This window comes from Calonectris borealis, chromosome 26, assembly GCF_964195595.1.
Source record: "Calonectris borealis chromosome 26, bCalBor7.hap1.2, whole genome shotgun sequence".
Taxonomy (NCBI): domain Eukaryota; kingdom Metazoa; phylum Chordata; class Aves; order Procellariiformes; family Procellariidae; genus Calonectris; species Calonectris borealis.
Genome location: NC_134337.1, coordinates 1,552,461 through 1,574,422, shown reverse-complemented (window position 1 = coordinate 1,574,422; position 21,962 = coordinate 1,552,461). Strand labels below are relative to the sequence as shown.

Here is a 21,962-nt window from a genome sequence, read left to right as displayed (position 1 = left end):
TCATAACCAGTCCAGAAATTTCCTCATTCCTCAGGTTTTCAGCCTAAACAAGCAGAAGCAGCTGAAAGGAGCCTGCCCATGGCCAGGCGGAGCGCTCTGAGGACCACCAGCACGCGCCCGGCTGAACCAGCTGCAACGCGCACTGCGGGGAAAGTCTCTCCTCCCGAAGCCAGCGCGACAAGGCTGGCAGAGGGAGCTGCCCCACACCTTTGCTCCTGCCTGAAGTCCCCATTCCTGCTCCTGCCAAGTCACAAATTGTAGTTTCGACCCTTTATTCACCCAATCTGTAAATAATTTCATAATTTGGAAAAGCTTTGCAACTGACTTGAAAAAGGTTTGGTTTGGGTTTTTTTGAGTAAGATTTTGATCTGCCTCCTCCTTCCAAACCCGAATATGGTAAGGTAAGAAAATATCATGGCTTTTGCATTTCTTTTTTTAAAGATGGATTTCTCTTGAGTAGAGAACACATAGATGCAATCAGTATTGATCCAGAGGGAAATGAAACTGCATTTCAAGCTCTCTAAAAACACCAACATTTAATTTTATAACATAACCAGGGGTTTATTCCACAATATAAACTGCAACATTTGATACAAGCTACCCAAAAAAGGAGAAAGCCAAAATACAGCTGTGGCAATTACTTTACAGAGCTTTTTTTTTTTTCCTGTCTTCTACATCACTGGGCCATCAGTGACACTAGGATCTAACATTCGCTTTCTGTACATCAACCAATGCTAGAAGCAACACGCTGTTCAGAATTGTCATTCCAGTCACTGAAACCAGACATAGAAGTTATTGCTCAGATAAATAAACCTAGTCTACGAAAAACAAAGTGGAAAAAAACTAAAGTCTCCAAAGAGTTAACAGAGTAAACAGGGATTTCCTCAAAAGAGGATTTATTGGAAAATTCATGGTGCAGGTTTTTTTGCACCTAAACCAAGCTGAATTAAATACGCCGGTAAATCCCAGAGAGGTAATTTAATGCTGTACAATAAAAGGTGCATGTTTCAAATGCCTTCCAAATCGGTGGAAACCCCTGCTAAACAGTCAGCATCTCAAACCTCAACAACCACAAACAGATCAAGGGAAAATACAAAAGTGTCAAAAATTGTTTTGAGTTCTGGAAAATGATCCCATAAGGATAGAATTAGCACCATTTGCAATCTGGTTCTTAAACCAGCCCCTGTGGCTTTATTGGAAAACTCTGATAACCTTCTTTACTCAAGTCCTGAACCGTTTATGGGGAGTTTTACTTCCGATATTGAGAGTCCTTCCCAGTGCAGCTGATGCAGATGTAGTCCTCCTTCTCTGCCATTTCTGGAGAGATGCCCACACACACCTGGTGGAACCACTGGTTGCAGCTGCCGTCGCACTGGACCCAATCCACCTAAGGAAGAACAGACATACTGGTGTTCAAGAAGGACCACGCAAATACAGCATTCATTAGTCATTTTTGGGCACTTAATCTATTTAAACGAGGGCGAAACGTCCCATTCTACAACCGGCTAGTGCTGGATATTCATCTCGTGCTCACTGCTCTCTGGACCCTTGCAGTCCAGCTCCTCTGAAGCTGAGAGAAGGGCACGCTTCCCTTACCCCTCCTGTGGCTTTCCCACCTACAGCAGGACTGTGGGTGGCAGCTTCACCACGGCCCTCCCAGGCACCTGGGGAGGTCCCTCTTTTCCATCCTCCAGTAGGGACGGGCCCGTGCAGAGCTCCACGGCACCGCCCCAGCCACAGACAGGCTGCAGCCCACAAAGGCTAGCTGCACCCGCGTTTCAAGAGCGCAGCTGAGTACGGTGTCTGCGCAGCCCCGCCTCCTCCCTCCAATTCCGTGCAGATGTTTTGATGTCCACCGGCCTTCCCCAGTCCCAGCTGCACGGCTGCCCTTGGGGAAGGTGGGAAGGATCGCTACTAGACGTGTCCCAGCAGCGGCCGGCACCCTCTGGGTTACCAAGTGCCTCACGCCCTCTTGGCACACAGCGCTTGTGCAGTCACAGCCAGGGCAGCTGAACGTCCCAGATCCCAGCATTCACCCACCACCGCGGGCCTGCCTCCGCTGACCTCGTCTCCCTCCGGCTGGAGACAATTCACAGCCGGGCAGATGGCATCTTCATCCTCAGAGTCCTCCTGCTCAGAGAATGACATGTCTGAGGGAAGCAAGTGGCTTTCGCTGGAACGCTGCATCTCAAAGAGACGCTCCCGCTCTCTCTCCAGTTTGTTAGTGCAGAGATCCTTTGAGTGATTCAGTTTCAGTTTCTTCTTTTTGGGTGTTCTCATTTTTTTTACTCTTGCTCTCTTCTCATCATAGAAGCTCTCTCTCTCAAAACGCCGCTTTAGTTTTCTCTCCATGTAACTAATTCCATCTTTTTTTCCTCGGCAACACTCGTTCTATTGGAAAGATATTTTGGCAAAATCGTAAGTATGCAACTGACGCTCATTGTCCTGTAATTACACACCCTGCTTTTACGAATAGGCTTAAGTAAAAGTGCAGCGTTTGACAGAGTGCTGCCTTTTCAGCAGAAGTGGGATGTGTAAGGGGAGCAAAGGATAGCGTCACACTCCAGTGACAGAATTTATAGAAAAAAGGATTCTCATTTCCTGCCTCTTGAATCCACTGCTTCAGAGGCACCTCTCTTGGAAAGCCTCTTAAACACAGGACAAGAGTCAAATTAGGATAGTTGTATTTAAAATACAGTGTCACCATAAAAAACAGAATTCAAATTGCAAAACTGCATTAGGCCACAAATTCTATTCAATAGTTTGTAACAAATTCGTTATCAACTTCTTGACCCCTTTTGAACAAAAAAAATGTATTTTCATGGAAGTACAGACACACACACAAACCTCTTTGTAAAGCTTACAGGTTCAGGCAGAGCCGCTACTCCAAAGTGACCCCAATCTCACTGCTGTTGTCAGACACTTGCCTTTTCATTTGTCGGTCCAACGGATGACCTCTGCTCTGTTTGCAAAACAGGGCTTTGCTTTGTGAATAGGATCTGGTACAGCTCCTGTATTTCAGGCAGAGAAACCTGTAGCAGCTGGGCTTCCATCATCAGCTCATCCAGCTCTGTGCTAATGACTATTATGAAAGACAGGGAGAGAGGAGAAAAGGAATTCTTCAGTGTCAGCACTGACGAGAACTGCACAGATAATGAAAATTCTTCTCTGGTAGCACATTAAAAAAAACTGTGAAAGACTTTTTAAAATCTGCAACTGTATGAATTAACTTTTATCTGTTCCCTCTTCACTGCTCGTTTTTAACAGCGGGGTTAAAAGGAAAGAAACGCTTGCACCGCAGTTACTGCACTGTGGCTCAGTACCCTTCCAGGCTTGCATGTCTTGCTGGTTCGAGGAGATGCAATTGCCATCATTCTCGGCAATTTCTCCTGCTTCTGAAGCTGCAAGAAGCGTGATGGTCCCCTCACTACACAACAAGTGGGTGAGATGAACAAACTGAGTGAAATCCGTAAGTGAAGCCAAGAGAGGAGAGGAAGAAAAGCTGAGAGGATGAGCCTCGCCCAACTGAGCCCTGCCGTACAGTCACCACTACTGCTGCTATCGAGCTCACCAAACTTGCATTGGGCAAGTCACAGCTACGGGAAGTCAAAATCATTGTGTAAATAACAGCTTTTTAATATAGTATTCAGTACAACTCAAATACGTCCTGATAGCTAAACTCGGTTGTACAAAGGACTGCCTTGTTTGATTTTAACTGTTAACGTTAAACTGAAGTGAGTGTCTTGTGTAAAATTAGTACGGACTAAGCCGCACTGACTTGAAAACATGAAGATAAGGCTGGACCTGTGTCCCTGGAGCATTACGCATCAGCAGGGAAAAAATGATAAATAGCTTCTTTTACAGTTGTAAAATGATGCAATTTATAGCATGTCTGCGTTAGTCCAATAAACACCAAGTCTGAGCTAGGAAGCATGCAGAACCTGTGCTGAGTGACCCAGAGCACAGCAGCAGCCACAGCAGCTAGGAAAACTCCCAAGTCTCTGCGACTCTGTGACAGTTGTGCTGCAGCAAAACTTAGCTGGACCCGTGTCCTATGGATTAAGTACCCTGTGGTCTCCAGCACTACTTCCCCACGTTGTTCCCATCCAGCTCCTACAATTTCAGTGGTCTCCCCCCTCCCCTCCCCTCCCTTTCCCCTCCTGCAGCCCGTTGGGCTGGCCACAGCCCACTGCGTGCCCTTCACGTGGGAAGGGGCCAGCTCTCGGCTGATACCTCTTCTCCTACCGCGCCACCTCTTTTCATTACATCTGGGAAATTTGTACCGTTGAGGAATTTACCCCTCTGCCAAAGCTGGACATTAAGTTCCAAAGCTGCTGAGGGGATGGAGAAGCAACCAGACGCACTTCGCAGTCGCGTGCCTCCCTGCCTTAGCCACCTCCTGTTGACCAGGACACCCAGTCTTCTCCACCAAACACAGGGGAAAAAAAGGGGGAGGAGGGGAACATCAAAGTGAAGATTACAAACCATGAAGTGGGATGCAGTGCTGTCCTGTAGAAAATGGAGAATGTAAATATATGGTTCTGTTATCCCAGTCATGAGGCATGGAGAACGACATAGCTCCAATTGTCTGGGAAACCTAGAAAACAAACAAAACATAATGCATAGATATTTTCACTAAACATGTAGTTTTGAAGTGTCAAATAACTGCAATAGAATCAAAACTTGTTTATCTTACAGTTGCTTAAATCTTGTATTCCTACAAACTGTTCAATCTAATACACCCAAATCCTTCATCCTACACCTGGAAATAGGCAAAAGCAACGTTATTGCCAGAATTCTTAGCTGTGAATTATCATTTCCACAGGGATCGGAAATTAGCCCTACTGCATGCAGCAGCATGCTCTACCAGAGAACGAGCCTGTGGAGCAGAGACAACGCAGGCAGAGCACTGCAGGGATAATCCCTGACTTGCAGAAGCGAGGGCTTCAGCTCTAGAATTGACTCTGGGTAAATATTAGCGTTTCCTCCTTTTGTGCACAATAAAGAAGTGATTTCTCACTCCGTTGATCCAATGAGACACCAAACTGCTTTGAAGCACTTTACCTCAGCACGCACAGAAGACGTGCCAATGGCAGAACGTGCGCTTACTTACGCAAAGGCCACTTATGCAAGTGTCAGCTTTGGACTCACGAGTGTCAAAGGCATTTCACCAGATGCCTTCCAAAATACCGTCTACCTCACTAATTCAAGTGTCTGGGCCCCTTTCAAAATCTGGCTCTCATTAACTCTCACAGCTGTTTTTCAAGTGACTTTTTCAAACTCATCTAAATGCTCCACATTCTTCACTTTGGCCAGTGCCAAAGAAGACCAACTCCAGTGGTTACTGCTACGAGCTTCTCTGGGGGAATGAGAACGTTGGATTACCCCCGGTAACAGGGAAAATAAAATTGTTACAGGACAGGAGAGCAATACTGAGACCCTGGATTCACTGAAAAACCCCCTCAAATCCATCGAGATCAAAGTTTTAGCTCAGCCCCTGTGCCGAGACGGCTCTGGAGGCCACCTCGGACCTGCCCTCCGTACCACTGCCTCCAGGAAGGCTCCTTAGCTCAGGCACAGCGAGGGACCCAAGCTGACGCCCATGGTCCAACACTCTTCCATCGAGCTTCCCAGGGACTTCTGATTTGGGAAATACAGTTGCAGGGACCTGAGCTAGTTCTGCTACAGTTACCTTGATCTAGGAGGTTTACTGACTCGAGCTCCAGACCACACAAAAATGGTTAGACTGCTTTCAGGTCAGAGGAACCTCATGGTACCACGCTGAGCTAATAAAACCGTGCTAATAAAACTAAGCTTACTGCTTCCATTTCTGGCCCAAGCATCAACTTATATGCCCAAAATCTTGCCCCCTTTTTTTCAACTATACTAGTTGATCTAGTAAAAAGATACTTTTGAACCTACATTATCAGAAAAATTCTCTTACATGCCTAAACATAGTTTTAATTTCTAAAACTAGGCTTGCCTATTTGAAAAATTTGGTCGACACAAGCAACTTGGTATAGCTGAGCTACCAGAGAAGCAGCTACAATACCTCTTCAAGAATGCGTGGCACATTTTATGTTTTAACATAACTAAGTGTGAAAACACAAAACACACAGACTAATGGTAACAGGGTTGGACTAGCAAAACTAAGGTGTTTCAATCAAAAAGTGAAAGCAGAGTGCATTTCATTTTGGGATGTTTTATGTTCTTTATGCTGCACAGACCTTGTATTTCAGATTTTTTCTGCATTTATTATCTCAGGAAAACTAGAAATGCTTAACCCATTCCCCCACTTTCCCTGCGTTTTTCGCTGAAAGATCTTTATTGGAGGAAGTCTGAAACTCCTTCGTGACCACACCTGGAACAGTTACTGTAGTTTAACTCAGTAATATTAGCAGAATATTCAGCTTAGGAGTTCTAGTGAGTGATAAGGAGAAGAAGGAGCAGTAACGGATGAAGATACCCTGTTGAAAACAGCCTCATCTGAGAGCTAAGCTGGTAACACACTGGACAGTTTGTGCCTCTGTTACTAATTCTCAACACTTAAAACTGTATTGAAATACTTGTAAGAACAGAATATAAAGACTAATTGAATACTAAGCACTCTAGAAACAATAGCTTAAGCAACTCTGTCGTTAATAGTGTCACATTAGAGCGTAGGAGCTGGGAGGAGGAGAAGGGAGAATAGGCCCTTGAGGAGTAATTGTTCCCAGGACTCCAGCTGAAGAACACGAAGCTGTTGCTGGAGGACACGCACATCCTGGCCAACTGTCAAGGCAGAACCCAAACTCCTTATATCTGTAAAGCAACACATGAACGATCTGCCTGGCCAGTATTTGTATGCAGATACACGAGCCCAAAACGCAGAGGTCTTACAGCCTGTTCCTGCTGACCGCACGCCACCCACCGCCAGGAAACCCAGAAGCAGCTCAGCCTCACCTTGTTTGTCTCTGGCAATTGGCCTGCTGTGGTTTGCCATCTGTTGTACAATAATCCTGAGCCAACTTTGTCTTGTATAAGTTTTAGATTCCCTGAATACAACATTTGTTGTGCTCTGTGCTGCCAGTTCACAGTTCTCTCGATCATATACCGTAAGGCATCCCCCTCAGGAAGCCTCACACGGATACGCTGCAAGGAGGCCAGCAACGGTAAGATCTTTTCTAAAGGTGGTTTTTCTGATCGATGGCAGTGTGGACAGAGCCACACACGAGGTCCCTGCAAAACGCTGGGCACCGAAACACAGCCGGTGTGGAAGAACCCCCTGCAGAGTTCACACTGTATCATCGGAGCAGCCGGCTCCTTCTGGCACAGACAGACTTTCAGTTCTGCGTCCTCCTCACTAGACAGCACCTTCACTTCGTTTGCTGCTCGCAGGGAACGCAACGCTTCCATCTCCTTTAATCGGGCTTCCCCAAGCGTAGCCATCTAAAAGGGAGTTCAAAGAAAGGGATGTAATCGCGAAAGGAACATTACTCACTAGAAACAGGGTGCCCTTTGCACAATCACACTCTTCAGATACGCCAGCAAGTATTTCAGATCGTTAAGAAGCTGCTCACCCCTGTACGCCTTCAAGCGAATGTTTGAAGCGAAGCAGTTTGAAGCGAAGCAGTTACGAGGATGTGCAGCGATCTGACTTCGGTTTCCTTCCGTTTTCTCATCAGGCCCAGAGATACAAAGTTGTTCCTTTGTAAAAAATAACCTCCTAACTCCCTTCCTCTCTGTTCCAAATCCTTCATGTTTTGTTCTACAAAAACATTACCTGCATTAAAGCAGCTTAAATTCTGAAACAAGTGCAGATTTGGCTTGCAGGTACTCCTCTATGAACATGTCTCTCAAATATGTAGTCTGACGCTGTATAATCGTAAAACACATCTGGGCAGTTTTCAGAAATACAAACGCATCTCTGATGCCCACCTTGAACACGCTGTCCAGTGCGCAGGGCCATACCCTGACCTATGTACTCGCCTTGGGGTTTGTAAACACCAAGTGAAATTCAGGTGTACCCCTGAATGCGTTGTTTGCCCTTTCTACACCTGCTCATGATCTTTTTTTCAGGTATCTTTAGCATTAGCTGCTATTAAAGATAGCAATACATTTCAGTTTCATAAAGGCTATTAGGAGCAGCTGCAACTAATAAATTCTATGCCTTTTATTATGTATATAAAAATAAATGTATACAGGAGGGTTTATAAATATATACAAACCAGTTATTTCACACATCATGGCTTTGAAATGTGATGACTAGAGAAAAATCAGCTATGCAAAAATTAGACAGCTGTGTCCAGCGTGGGCAGATACGGGACTCTGGCACAGCACACCACATTAGGTACGCATGGGTGCTGAGCGCTGCAGCTACAGCGCTGGGTTGTGAAAGTATCCAAACCTCCGCTATAAGAAGATTCTCGATCCCCTCATGCGTCAGAAGCAAAACCTGCCACACTAAATGAATGCATTTTCCTGGGTGCAGTCCGTGTGAGTATCCTCCTCTTTCAATACCCCAGCCATTAACGAGAGGTGATCTAGTCAAAGCGGAGAAGGGTGTGCGACTCAAAGGACCCAGTCTCTTCCCCTTACAGCACTGGTAAGTCTGCATTTCTAGACAAGGGAGGCCAAAACCGAAGCACTGAACGTACAGGTTTCAAGTAGCTGCCACAGGTTTCATCTTAAATGTCCCATACCTAAAGGGCCAATTATATTCAAACCCTCCCAAATCAGTCTACTGCTCCTCATTAATCAGGGGACATTGCTTAATCTGACAATGGTGGAGGCTCTGAAATAGGTCTTTTGGGATGAAGCACTTTACCACCAGTAACTAAGCTGCTCCATCCAGAACTAGTGTTTTATTGACTTCATAATGCATGAGGGTTTTTTAAGTTATTTATGGTGTTTGCTTTAATTATAAATGGTGTTGGGTCATTGTGTTCTTTGAAAGGATCAGACTCCGGAAAACCCTATCCTATCTTTAATAAGGTTTTGGTATGGTGGGGAAAATAAGTCTCAATTTTTTATTTTCCTATGCTTTGTTAGGCTACAGGCATTGCCTGGCAAACTGTAAGGCTACTTCATGCACAAAGACAACACATATTTTTTCCACTAAAAGCAATTTTGGGAAGTCTGAAGCAAGCACAGAAAAGCGCAGTCCTAGAAGTCCTTCTGCAGAACAGCATAGCAAGCAGAAAAGAGTGAGAAATAACACTCCTGCACAAGGGGCAAACATAAACAAAGATTAAAGAACTTAGAAGAAACTCCAGTTCGAAAAAAAATCTTAAACCACATACCGCAGATGCAGTATCTTTGCTCTCAGAGAGAGCTCTTTCTAAGTCACTCAGAGTCTCTAGCTTAGTGCTTTTTTTCTTTCCACTTGGCACTGGCTCCTTCAGCTTCTTCTGCTTTCTCTTCAGATTCAGCATTCCAATATCACACCGGGGACATAACACCTGGTGGACAGACAAGCAGTATCGTCTGCAACGTTTTAAATGCATTCGTCTTGCCCTAACGCAGCTACATGTGACTGGTCAGAACAGGGATTCCTGCAGTTTTTTCCATCAAAGATTTGGGGGACTAGGATGAGGTTATCTGGAAAATGGGGAGAGCTGGAAGGTTAAAAATCCAGTTTTAAAAAATGGGGAGACCACAAACACCTCCATGTTTCGTTCAGCCTGCTGGTGTACAGAGACAGCTGATGCACCGAACAGCCTCCGCGCGATTTACGCTGCAAGCCCTGGAACACAGCAGAGGATTCCGGGGGCTGCCCTGCCCGACGGGGGAGGGCTGGGGTGGGAGGGCTCCGCGCAGCCAGAGCGCGTGGACTGCGCAAGAGCTGCCGTGTTCGCACACACGCAGCGACAGACCCCGAGGGCCAGCTAAAGCGGCTACGGCCTCGCCCGCAGCACAGCCCCATGAAAGGTCTGGCTGTCACCGCGCTGAGGGGGGCGAAGCGGGCATCAACCTGCTCCCCAGCGGCTGCGGCCTGACGCGCTGAAGTAAATTCAGTGCCACAAATATGTCAATATTCCCATGTTTATACGGAAAATGTCAGATTGTGGCACAGCATGCTCTCGTTAGCCACTGATTAAAAAGAATAGAGAAAGTATAGCTAAATCTTACGCATTTTAAAAGTTTAAAATTATCATTAAAACCATAGGTCAATCTAATAAAAATTACATTAAAATAAGTAATACAATCAAAAAACAATTCTGCAAATATACTTAATATTTACTGCTATTTCGTGAGTTAATACTGCAACTCAGATGTGCTTTTGCTGTGGTGTGAGTGGTGGTTTTCTCCAGAGCTGAGGTCTCTTACCTCCAGAAGAGAATAGGGGGAGTTCTCGCACAGAAACGTGTTAGCTGCACACTCCTTCCACGCTTGAACTTCTGACACCAAGGACTCCAGCCTCGGCAGGTAGTCCAGATGCACTGGAATAGATCGACCTCTTGTGACAAGTTCCACCAGTGTGTCCAGTACAGGTACACGTCCTCCAACCTGTCAGATTATAAATTAAAAAGTGCTGGATGTATATAAGACATACCACTTCCATGAATCACAGCAAGTTATTTAGACTAACTGAAGGTAGAGCTTGTAAAAAAGAATTTACTGCTTAGACACTTCAGTCACTTCCATAGCTGTTATTCCAACATTTGTGCTTCTCATGCTCTGGTCATTAAGTACACAGACAAAACTAATAAAACATTTGAGGGGTGGGGGGAGAGGAGAGAACACTTACCAAATGACAGGTTTTTTTTTTAAAAAAAAAAAAAAGACTGCCAACAATATAAGCAGACTCCCAATCTAACAATCTGCATTCATAGCAGAAAATCAAAATAATTTTAAAATAGACCCAGAAGGCAAGTCTAACCCAGTCCCCAGCACGCCAAGAGCAAGGAACCATCTCAAGTATCCAACAGGCCCTTTTACAGCGAGCTCTGGTCATTCACTGAGCAGCCCACACCTAAGGCAGCCCAGTTACAAGAGGTCCAGCAGTACAGCAGCACTGAGAGGTAATTTCTAAAATAGGCGGGGATGTGGGACTCGAGAACTATTCATCCAGAACGACCCCAACATCCCCAGCAGCAAACCTCAAAGTACTGATACCAAGAACTTCCTGCAAAGTCACGACTGCAGGCATTTACCAAAATCTTCGCAGAACTGAAGCAAAAATTTTTGGCACATACAGACACATTCTTCCATAGGCAGCAGGCAGGATTTCAGAATCGAAACCAAGAAATTGGCAAACGCCAAGAACAATTCACTTAAGTCCTCTCAAGACAGCCCTCAAAAGTTAGTATTACATGAACTTTGTTCCTTCAAAATTAGCCCAGGACAACTAATTTCTTACATAAAAGCTTCTTGACTCAAAAGAATTTAGTTCAGATAGGCCTGAAAATACTAGTAAGTCAGATCAGAGTTCACTTTATGGAAAAAACATGAGGACAAATGAAAATTTAAGAAAATACTTGGCAACTTATATCAAAGCGAAATCAAGGCTACCCCAGTCCTGAGCTGTGCGGTCCCACTGACCCCTCGCACGAGTACTTGTGAGGCCGAGCCACGAACCACTTCAAAGGGTCGGCCCAGGCTACGACCCCCCGCTTGGGCTGGCCCGAGCCCGGTGTCTGGCTGCCCGAGCAATCGGGCAGATTGGGGAAGAAGAGGGGAAGCGGGAAGTGAGAAGCGGGGAGAGTTACGCTGCCATTGAACTGTGAAAGAAGCAAAGAACGTAAAAACACAGGAAAGGAAACTGGGTCCACACATAAAGGTGGAAAGGTTAAAAGGTCTGAAAGGTTAAAAAAAAAAGAAGATTCAAATGGGAAGTGCTAGAAGCCAAGGTGAAAACCTGTATACATCTTTTGTTTAGAAGACTCTGGTTTGCAATCTCTGCCGTCAGCTTTTTGCTCAGTTGAAGACTTATTTCGAGTGTGAACATGGAAATGGAAGTCACACAAAGCTGGAAGGAGCCTCAAAAAATGGAAGAGGATGAAGAGACGAGGGAAGGAAGAAGAGGAAACCAAGTAACTTCCCTCTCAAAATTCCAACAGAACTACTACAAAATTACAAGTATTTTAATCTATGAAATCAAAGGCCAACCATACAGGAATAGAACAAGAAACAGCCTTGAGACTGGCCATGGTTAGTGTTTAACAAATGAGGGAATACCTCTCAATCACAGGATGTCTGAAATATCACTAACGATAGAGCTGTGGAAACAGCAAATAAATTCTATGGGGCCTCAGAAGAGGGGGTTCCACGACCAGTAAGTATTTATATCCTTGTATCATCGGGTGTTGGGGAGGCGTTACCTGCAGCACAGCACACGAGGCATGCTCCAGGAAGGTGCATTCAAAACTGGAGAAACTACAAGGACAGGACACTTGTCTGATCAGGAATACTCCTCGATCAAGAAATCGTAGGGTTTTTTTAGAAGATGCTAGAGGAAAATTATTTGTTTAGCCAAGCAAATGAAGGCTGTGAAGAGATATTGTTGGTGACTTCAGGGGATTTGTTTATTCAGGAGTCAGCAAGCAGAACTTCGACTGTGTCACCTGCTCCATACTATGTGTTACAGGAGTGCAGTAAGATGGTGATCATCTTTTACAGTATAGCTGTTCTTTAGCTTGCTGATGTTATGAAAGCACTCTCTGAAAAGATGACACATTCCTCTAAGTTAGGGCAGTGGTTGGAGCGTCTTAGCAAAATGACTTCCACTAGCATGCAAAACAGTTAACCTTATTTAACAAGAAAGTGATCTTCATAAAAATGCTACAAAGACAGTATTTTTCTTTCATCTGCAGAATGGTGCACAAAAATATGATTACCAGGTAATATGACCATTGTTATTCGTGACGGAGCAAAATTTACCTTAAGGTAAAGCTCCATAGTATAATACATTTTTAACTTCAGATTTTTGTTAATAGCTCCTTTATAGATTTTATTGCAGCCAGTTAATTGTGGAGGTGAAGGGATACAAATCAGGTCCAGAAACAGAGGTAAAAACAACAGCACTCATCAGACCATAACTGCACCGTGTCTAAGGCGATAGATGTCACAGATTAAGCACTCCTAATTCAGCGGGATGCTGAAGCGCCAAGCGCACACAGCGGGCAGAGCGTGGGGGGGTTGACCTGAAGCAGGTACTCCCACTCACCCAGAAGCAGGAGAGCAGTTTACGTACCTGCAGAGCTTCCACCTCCTGCAGCCAGTCTTTGGCCTTCTGCACCGCATCTTTCAGGGCGACGCCGTTTGGGAGATAGGCTGGGATCTCCTCTATTTCCTTCACTGCTGCTACAAGACTGCTCAGGGACTGCCGTGGTCTATGGAAACAAAACATCCCAGAATGTAAAACACTGCAGTACAATTGGGGCTCTTCTACTCATTTGGCTTATTAAAACTGAAGGGCTACAGCAAATAATGACATTATGTCCAGCACTAGAGCTGCTTACGGTACAAGCAGGGCATTAGCGATGCACGTATGCTTTTAGAAATTTGCCTGCTATAGACTCCCTACTAGAAATGTTAAAAATATTAAAGAATCTGTTGTCTATTTTTTTTTTTAATATTCACACATTTGGGCTTAAGGGATATTTAACATTCATTAACTTTTGAATTATAGACCTTTGGATGCTCCTTGAACCTCAAAACAGTACCAACTAAGAGATTCCACACTAGGAGGTTAAAAAAGCAGAGATGGCTTTTCTGTATTTCACAATTTGATTCTGACGTTCTAGAAAAGTACAACCTCAACTGCATCTCTATTTTGGAGGGTAAAACCAAGCTTATTCCAGTTTTGTGCTCTATGAAGTTACCATTTTAAAATACTATGGTTACTAATGAGTAAGAAACGCTCAAATGGTTTCATAATTATGAGGCTGGGGCAAAAATTTAAAAAATAAAAAAAATTTACAAATCAGGAATCCTGAGGGAAGAAACCTTGCATACAAGTTTGTGCCACCTTTCTAAACTTTAAGTAGACTGACTTTATAAATCAGAAGGTCAAAGCAATAAGCAAGAAAATTTTTCTCAGAAAGGATGCATTTGCCTTATTCCCTTCTCCCCTGCACCAACTGATCTGGAAAAATCTCCTCAATGTTAGAAGTAGTCCATATAATACAAATTTTACCAGTTGGTGGTATACATCTAAGCTCCATCTGGACATGCATCCTCCAGCCTGACACTGGAGGAGGGAAGAAGGTAGAAAGGAAGGAAGAGGTGTCTTAAAACCCTTCCTTGTGGCGAAAGGAGAACTTGCACAATGATAGTGGAGCACCGCAAACACTGCAAGCCAACACCAGTGTTTAAAATCAGTCAGTCACTCATCCCCCTTCTCCATCCCTTTCCCTTCTGGATAGCACAAGTTTTGCCTTTGTGTTGTGAACTGGTTGAACGAAGAGGAGCCCCTTCAGAAGTAAGGCCAACTATTTCCATCTCGAACAGCTCATGGAACTACAAAACGAAACACTAAGATTTAGCTTCTACCTGGCCTTTATCAGATTTCTGGCTTTGTCATCCCAGTGTTCAGATACAGTAAGGAGCTCTTGCAGCTTCGCCATTGCTTTCTCAACCGCTGGGTAGGGAGCGAGTCCAACACCTGAGTCTATAAGACGTCTCATATCATCTAGAGTAAGAGAGTTTTGGTCCGAGGAAGCCAGTTGCACATCCTCGAGCCAGCGTGCCTGTTCCAGACGTATCCGCAGTTCAGCCAGTTGGGGTAGATCAACGTCAAAGTCAAAGCTGACATCCAACAGCTCCTGAAGTTCTGCAGCACTAGGCATTTCTACAGAAAGGAGTTTTTGGCTTTGCTGTTGAAAAGCTTCCACACGATCAAGAAGATCCTGAAATATACAAATGCAACAATAAATCAGAAGAAAACCCACTGCCAAATCTCTTAAACATTTAAGTGCAAGCTTAAACATTTAAGTGCAAGCCGCCTGGCAAACAACATTGCAATGCACACAACGCGCATGGCAAATTATCATGACATTTGGAAGACTTAAACAGTGTATCTTCAACACACAGTGTATATATCAGCATCTCCTCATACATAACAGGTCCACCAGCTGGAGGATCATAGAACAAGGGAATTCCACTCCAAACTCCTTTGAACTAAGAGACAGGCGTCAAAAAGAGGTCTCAGAAGAATAGAAAGGATCTAAAGGGAAATTTTAAGTGTTCCATCAGTGCTGTTTTCTGGTTTTGTTCTGGAATGATTAAGAAGGCTGAAGAACAGCAAGGTTAAGATAAGGAAGCCTTTGAAGAAAGGTGGGAAGAGCATGGAGCTTCTGGGGTTCATTTCTGCTGCACTGTTAAGGTTTTTGAGCTGAACACACAGTCCCAGTAAGCCACAGGCATTTTACTCTTTCATGCAGAGCAACACCTTCTCTCTCTCCATATGTTCAACAGCTAATTACCCCAAAAAGGTTCCTCTGTGGCTGTTTGGCACTTCACCCAGGATAATGGACACGTAGTCGGAGTAATCTCTCTGCAAAGGCTGGAATTATTCTGTATCTAGTACTGGCTGAAATGCTATTCCAGCAGTAAGTTCTTCCTTCACAGCTGACATCTTGGTATTTTGCCAATGAGGTTGTTTGCCAGGGTAGGCAATCTCACCCATAATGGAAATAAAGCCTTTTTAGAGGTATATTAAATTGTGAACTGATCTCCAGTAACTGTTGGTCATTTATATTAACAGCCTAATTTGCATGACTACATATAATTTAGGATTGTTGAGAACGATATAAAAGAATACCCTGACCATATGTGTTTGATATTTCCCTGTTCAAGAATGCCAGATGGAGAAGAACTGTTTGCATGTCTGGCATTTCTAAACTTCTGCTTTTTAAATAGTTAGATAACTTCACAGAGTGACAATGCTATAAACAAGTAACTGTAAATAGGATTACATAAAATCTGATTCACACATTCCAAGCCTGATAAAGCTTCAAAAGCAGTACTCATAAAGCTGGGTTGAACTGGTCTATTCTGATTCAACGTTACATGATACTGTCTGGTCTCTCTCAGCCTTGTGTGGACACTTAATCATAGAATCATAGAATCATTAAGGTTGGAAAAGACCTCTAAGATCATCGTGTCCAACCGTCAACCCAACACCACCATGCCCACTACACCATGTCCCTAAGCGCCTCATCCACACGTCTTTTAAATACCCCCAGGGATGATGACTCCACCACTTCCCTGGGCAGCCTGTTCCAAGGCCTGAGCACTCTTTCAGTAAAGAAATTTCTCCTAATGTCCAATCTAAACCTCCCTTGGCGCAACTTGAGGCCATTTCCTCTTGTCCTATCGCTGTTACTTGGCAGAAGAGACCAACCCCCACCTCGCTACAACCTCCTTTCAGGGAGTTGTAGAGCGCGATGAGGTCTCCCCTCAGCCTCCTCTTCTCCAGGCTGAACACCCCAGTTCCCTCAGCCGCTCCCCATCAGACTTGTGCTCCAGGCCCTTCACCAGCTTCGTTGCCCTCCTCTGGACACGCTCCAGCCCCTCCATGTCCTTCTTGTAGTGAGGGGCCCAGAACTGAACACAGGATTCGAGGTGCGGCCTCACCAGTGCCGAGTACAGGGGCACGATCACCTCCCTACTCCTGCTGGCCACACCAGTTCTGATACAGGCCAGGATGCCGTTGGCCTTCTTGGCCACCTGGGCACACGGCCGGCTCACGTTCAGCCGCTGTCAACCAGCACCCCCAGGTCCTTTTCCTCTGGGCAGCTTTCCAGCCACTCTTCCCCAAGCCTGTAGCGTGGCCTGGGGTTGTTGTGGCCCAAGTGCAGGACCTGGCACTTGGCCTTGTTGAACCTCATACATTGGCCTCAGCCCATCGATCCAGCCTGTCCAGGTCCCTCTGCAGAGCCTTCCCACCCTCCAGCAGATCAACACTCCCGCCCAGCTTGGTGTCATCTGCAAACTATGGTTCCGGAGCTGGCCACTGCATCTCCTCGTTCTAAGAGTCACAAATATGCAAAGCCATTCCCCTTTAAGACAGGAATTGCAGCTGCCCAGAATTTATGTTCTTCTTTTTTTTTTTGATTACCCCTCAGTGTGATATGCAACATTTTGGCAAATTCCGAAACCGAATCTTGAATTACTTTCAACTTGTCTGAGTGCTGATCATCTGGTGAGCCAATAATCAGCACTAGCTGATGGTGGTGGGAGACAGTGATCTGACTCCCCGTCAGCAGCAGGTACTCTGCTAGAACAAGGACTGAGGTAGTAGCCTAGGCTGGCAGCTTTGGCTAGGGGTATCTGTGTCGTTTCCTGGAACGTGGGTGCAAAGCACGAGGAGGCATCTACAAGACCATGAGAGAGCTGATTCTGGATTAACAAAGAAGGAAAGCGATGTGAATGGGAGAACGGTCACTCAAAGCATTACGGAGTTTGGAATATAAACCAGGAATAAACCTGGCTTCACTCTTAAGAGGAGACTAGTTAACTGGGCTCAAACTTTTAATCTGTAGTTACCCAGGTCATCCTGCTGCTTTTTTTGTATTATTTCATACAACATTAACATTTTGATTCCCCTATGTAGTATAAAAATCTACTGACAATGAACACCAGCAGGTTAGAGCGCTCCATTCTTAAGCAACTCATGTGCACAAGTCACCCAGGCTTGCCAGTTTAAAGGTATTTATTCTTAGAGCAAATAGACACTAGGAGATTAGTGCAGTGCAAAGACATCACTGACACACGCTCGTGTTCTTTCCCCTAGAATTTTCCGAGTTACCTTCAGTAATGGTGTCTGACTGAGGACACAGGGTAGAGCGTACAGCTGCCGCACGAACAACCGGAGCTCATTCACAGTCAGCTGATTTTGACACTTTCCTCCTCCAGAGCGGTACCTGCAATTACACACAATTCAACTTTGTTGGATGCCACTAAAAAAATAATAAAAATATCTAAACTTCCCAAAAATCTGCTTATGATTTCTTGTAAGTCAAACTTGACTCACAAATAATAGAATATTCAAAAACATCCAAGCAGCCTAGGGCTTACATACATGGGAAAACTTCAGTTAGCTATAGCAGAATAAGCTATTGTTGAAAACACTCTTTCATATTAAATAGTATTCTGGAACGACTACTCAGCCTTGGAAGAGCACTGGTTATTATGGAATAAAATTGGGCTTTTTTCCAGAACACAAAGCAATTGCGGATAAACTATTCAGTTATGTTGCAATAGCTATTGTAGCAAGCTCTCCCCATGCCCATACCAAAAGAGAACAAATCCCAATTTTGAATGGGTTTTATATTCACAGGTTGTGTAGGCACTTCTGAAAAATCCTCTTTACGCTGAAATCATCATTTTCATTTTTATCTAAAAGCTTTGTATCAAATGAGTGGCTTATAAGTGTTAACAAATTGGCCAATATTAAAAACCTCTCTAAACTCAAGCCAATATTAACTAGGTCTGAGAACCTTTCTGAACAGAAAAGGAAAGAAATCTCTTACAATGCTGGCTCCAATTTAACCCACGATATGTCATTTAAACAAAAGAGGAAAACAACATCACAGCAGGATATGCCAGCATGAGTGGAATGTGAACACTATAAAATAAATTTTAATTTACCATTCTATGTTAAAAATAGGTATTTTTAAAGGATATGCAAGATCACATTGAGAGTTCCAAAATTCATAGCAAGCTGAATAAAACTCATTAAAAGTCTCAGGTACAACACAGGCTGTTTTATGATCTACAATGTTTTACTATTTTTTGTGGAAGTTCTGCAGTATCTTCCAGGAAAAGTTACAAGTTTTAAAAATAAATATTTATGTATATATTCGTAGGCATACACACACATATACATATCTAAACTGCAAAACTGACTATCACGAGATGTTTTTGACAACCAGAAATTACATGAGCCTAAAAAAAAAAAAAAAAGCGGCATTCACAGAAGAAAAGCCCACCTCCATCCAGGGTTATTAAGCACAAAGATCTCTAAGCTCTTGGAGACTCCAAGAAGCAGAAAAGGTACCATGAGGCCTGGAGAAGGAAGGGGACGGAGAGTGAGAACATCCCTTTGCACTTGCCCTGCTGTCGCACTGTTCCCTTCCAGCGTCACCTACATCCTAGTGCCAGAGAGGAACGAGGGCTACACTGTCCTTTGGCATGAAATAACATGGGTTTTTAAAACTCTAATTATGAAGACATGCAACTGGACTTTTCCCAGAAATATGCCGTAAAAAGCTCAAAGCAGAAATGGTGAGAGAAGGGCTAAAACCACTTCGGAGCAAATGAGAAATGCAGTCCAAGCACTGCCTCGATCCCGTGCAGTGCAACACTGGGAGGATTATTCACCCCGGCTGGTAACGCTGAAGGAGCCGGCAAGTACAGCTGTGAGAAAGCTTGATACACTGTCACGGTGACGAAAGAACAGACCTAGTCAAAGAGATGAAGATAAAAATTGCTCCCCACTCTTTCCAGGCCAAGCGAAGTCAGGTACATGTTAAGACTTTTGGAAGAGCTCGTCTGGCACAGAACAGCTGGAAAGGGCCTGGCTGGTGCTCCAAGTTCATCATCAGGAGGCCTGAGCAAATACCAAGGATGGGAGAAGACGTGGACTGGGAATGCCAGAACGAGAAGAGACGGCTCAACACTAAGTGAAGGAAGAGATTAGGAGTGGATAAAGCCTTCGATAACAATGCCACGAATCTCTGGGTTGGAAATTACCCATCTGGCAGAAATTGTGTCTGTTGGAGTGCTGAATTTTTCATTTCTTGTTGTAGTATTTTTATGTTGCTGTGACAGAGGCTTCATCCTCTTGTGCAAGACAGTGAAGTTGAATTTTTATCAAGTCCTTGCTACAAAGACTTACACAAGGATGACTAGGAAGGGAAATTGCAGCTACAAAAATAACGTCTAAATGGTAGTTGAATATTTTTCTGCCAAAGTCCTTCGAAGTCAGCCTTTAAAGTACTGCAAGAACACAGGGAATGACAAGCTACAAGATACCTGCTGAGGCAGGCAACATGCAGAAACCACACACGTGCAGTTATACCAGCACAAAGAGGAACTGCTCTGACAAACACCACGTTGTTCAAAGCAGCAGAGACAGGTGAAAGTTGTCCAGATGGGAAAAGAGAGAAACAGTTTTTCCTGAAGTACTTCATGCTATTAAGATTGTTGGACTTGAGCAATATTGTCCTCCGCATATATAAACACGAGATTTTCTTAGAAACCTATCATCCCACGAGGCTAGATACAGCCGTTGTAAGTCTGGGTGGAGAATCTGCAACAGGAGATGGTAATTTGTGATCCCCACGAGAAGGGCTAGTGCATTGATACAGTCACAAACTGATGCAATGAGGAGACCTGGCCTTGTCCTTCCGGATCTTCCGACTCCTTTCAACTCATTTCAGACATGGAGAGTGCTAGCAGGCCCAGGCAGCCAGACACCCAATTCACAAAGAATGTATTATGCAAACGCTGCCCTATCTTCAAATTCCTCAAGCAAATAACCTGTCTAAAAGATTTAACATAAGTGCTGCCAAAGAAAGAGCAAGTATTTTTCAGAGATCTCATACAGTATTCCCATCATCATCAGCTCAGGAAGTTAAGACACTTTATTTTTCCATAAAGCGTAATATAATGACATATGCACCACCGACACATTTTCAGTCCCCATGGCACAAAGACATCTTGTTGGGTGTTGCGTCGTCTGGAAACACCACACCAATTTTTCCTTTTGGGGAACGTTAAAATGAATTTACTGCCCAACTGTCAAACAGAGCCAAAGAAGAGACTGAAAGCTCAGGATGTTTAACTTGTTACACGCAGGAAAGGTGAATCTCCCTCTAAAAGATGGCCCTCTTGAGAAGACAAAAAGATTGCTTTCATTTTTAAGTCTTACAGAACACTGGCATCTATCACTGGCCACTGACATCTATCTTCAGCGACTCAATTCTGTTGCAAACACATACGGTAACATTTACCTGGTTTGTCTTTTTCCGTTAAGAAGCTGCTGTGCAACTGAGGCACATTTGTCCGCATCCTGCGTAACTAGTCGGAGGTGTCGCAGTAGATCATTGTCCGGAAACTTTTTCATTTCTGATTCTTCTATCAAAGCCTTAAAACTGATGAGACCTTTTGGGAAAGATACTAAGTTAACAAAAGTCCCCCTTTGTGCTGGATTTTAAATGGTAAGGCTGAATAACACATTAAATATATTTCTATTTCAACTTCAGTTATATTTTGTGTCAAAGTGATTTACAATCTTCTCACACAGAGACAGTTTAGCATAATTTCTGGGACTGTAACAGCTAAAATATTTGCTCTAAAACATTAAATTATATATGATTTCCTTTGATTGTCACATAATTATAAGACAAAATTTGCTAAGTTTCAGAAACCAAAACCAGAAAAATTAGCCAGTTAAAATTATGTGTTGTAGGCAAAAGGTAAGATACTTACTTCTTTTATTGTTAATTTTTGCCTCCAGAGCTTCGTTAACATTGGAAGCCCATTCGTTGTATGATTCCGCACGCATCTTCAGCGCGTTCATCATTGGATAGAGTTCCTCCAGGGTATAGCGGTACCTACAAGCAGCACAGAATTCAAACTCTTCAGCAAAAACTGGGGGGGAGCGGGAGCACGGAAGGGAGGGCATCAAGATGTGTTGGTCTGTACAACACAGAAATGATCCACTGTGCAGCCAGGGTTATATAATTAAGACACATAACCACACCAGGTTCCTCCTAAGACAATTTCAACGTTGCAATTCCTTCAAAAAGCAATTTCAACATTACAATTGAAGCAATTGTGAAATTGTCTTAGGACAAGCTACATTCATGTAGGACAAAAACATAACAAACGACAGGAAAGGAAAGATGACAACAGGACGGAAAGCTAACAAAAGCAAAAAAATATTACTTGGCAAGGACTGGATGTAAGGGATAATGACCTTGTTGCTATAAATAAAAAAGCAAACTAACTTATCCAGCGATTTTTGCCAT

The 21,962-nt window shown here is 44.0% G+C and overlaps 1 protein-coding gene across 2 annotated transcripts in view; it reads right to left on the bottom strand.

The window, feature by feature from the left end:
• Nucleotides 1–509: 509 nt before the first annotated feature.
• KDM5B (lysine demethylase 5B) overlaps nt 510–21,962 on the bottom strand; it is a 58,286-nt gene continuing 36,833 nt past the window's right edge. The window contains exons 16-27 of one of the 2 annotated variants that reach the window (XM_075174356.1): nt 21,421–21,545; nt 20,943–21,093; nt 17,735–17,849; nt 14,476–14,831; nt 13,175–13,313; nt 10,309–10,488; nt 9,282–9,440; nt 6,943–7,428; nt 4,486–4,597; nt 2,928–3,082; nt 2,065–2,391; nt 510–1,387 (exon numbers count right to left, since the gene is read on the bottom strand). In XM_075174356.1, the coding sequence (XP_075030457.1) occupies nt 1,250–1,387; nt 2,065–2,391; nt 2,928–3,082; nt 4,486–4,597; nt 6,943–7,428; nt 9,282–9,440; nt 10,309–10,488; nt 13,175–13,313; nt 14,476–14,831; nt 17,735–17,849; nt 20,943–21,093; nt 21,421–21,545 (2,443 nt within the window). In that variant the 3' untranslated portion in view covers nt 510–1,249. Of the gene's footprint in view, nt 1,388–2,064; nt 2,392–2,847; nt 3,083–4,485; nt 4,598–6,942; nt 7,429–9,281; nt 9,441–10,308; nt 10,489–13,174; nt 13,314–14,475; nt 14,832–17,734; nt 17,850–20,942; nt 21,094–21,420; nt 21,546–21,962 lie in introns of those variants that run through there. The other variant, XR_012677371.1, reaches the window with a different exon arrangement.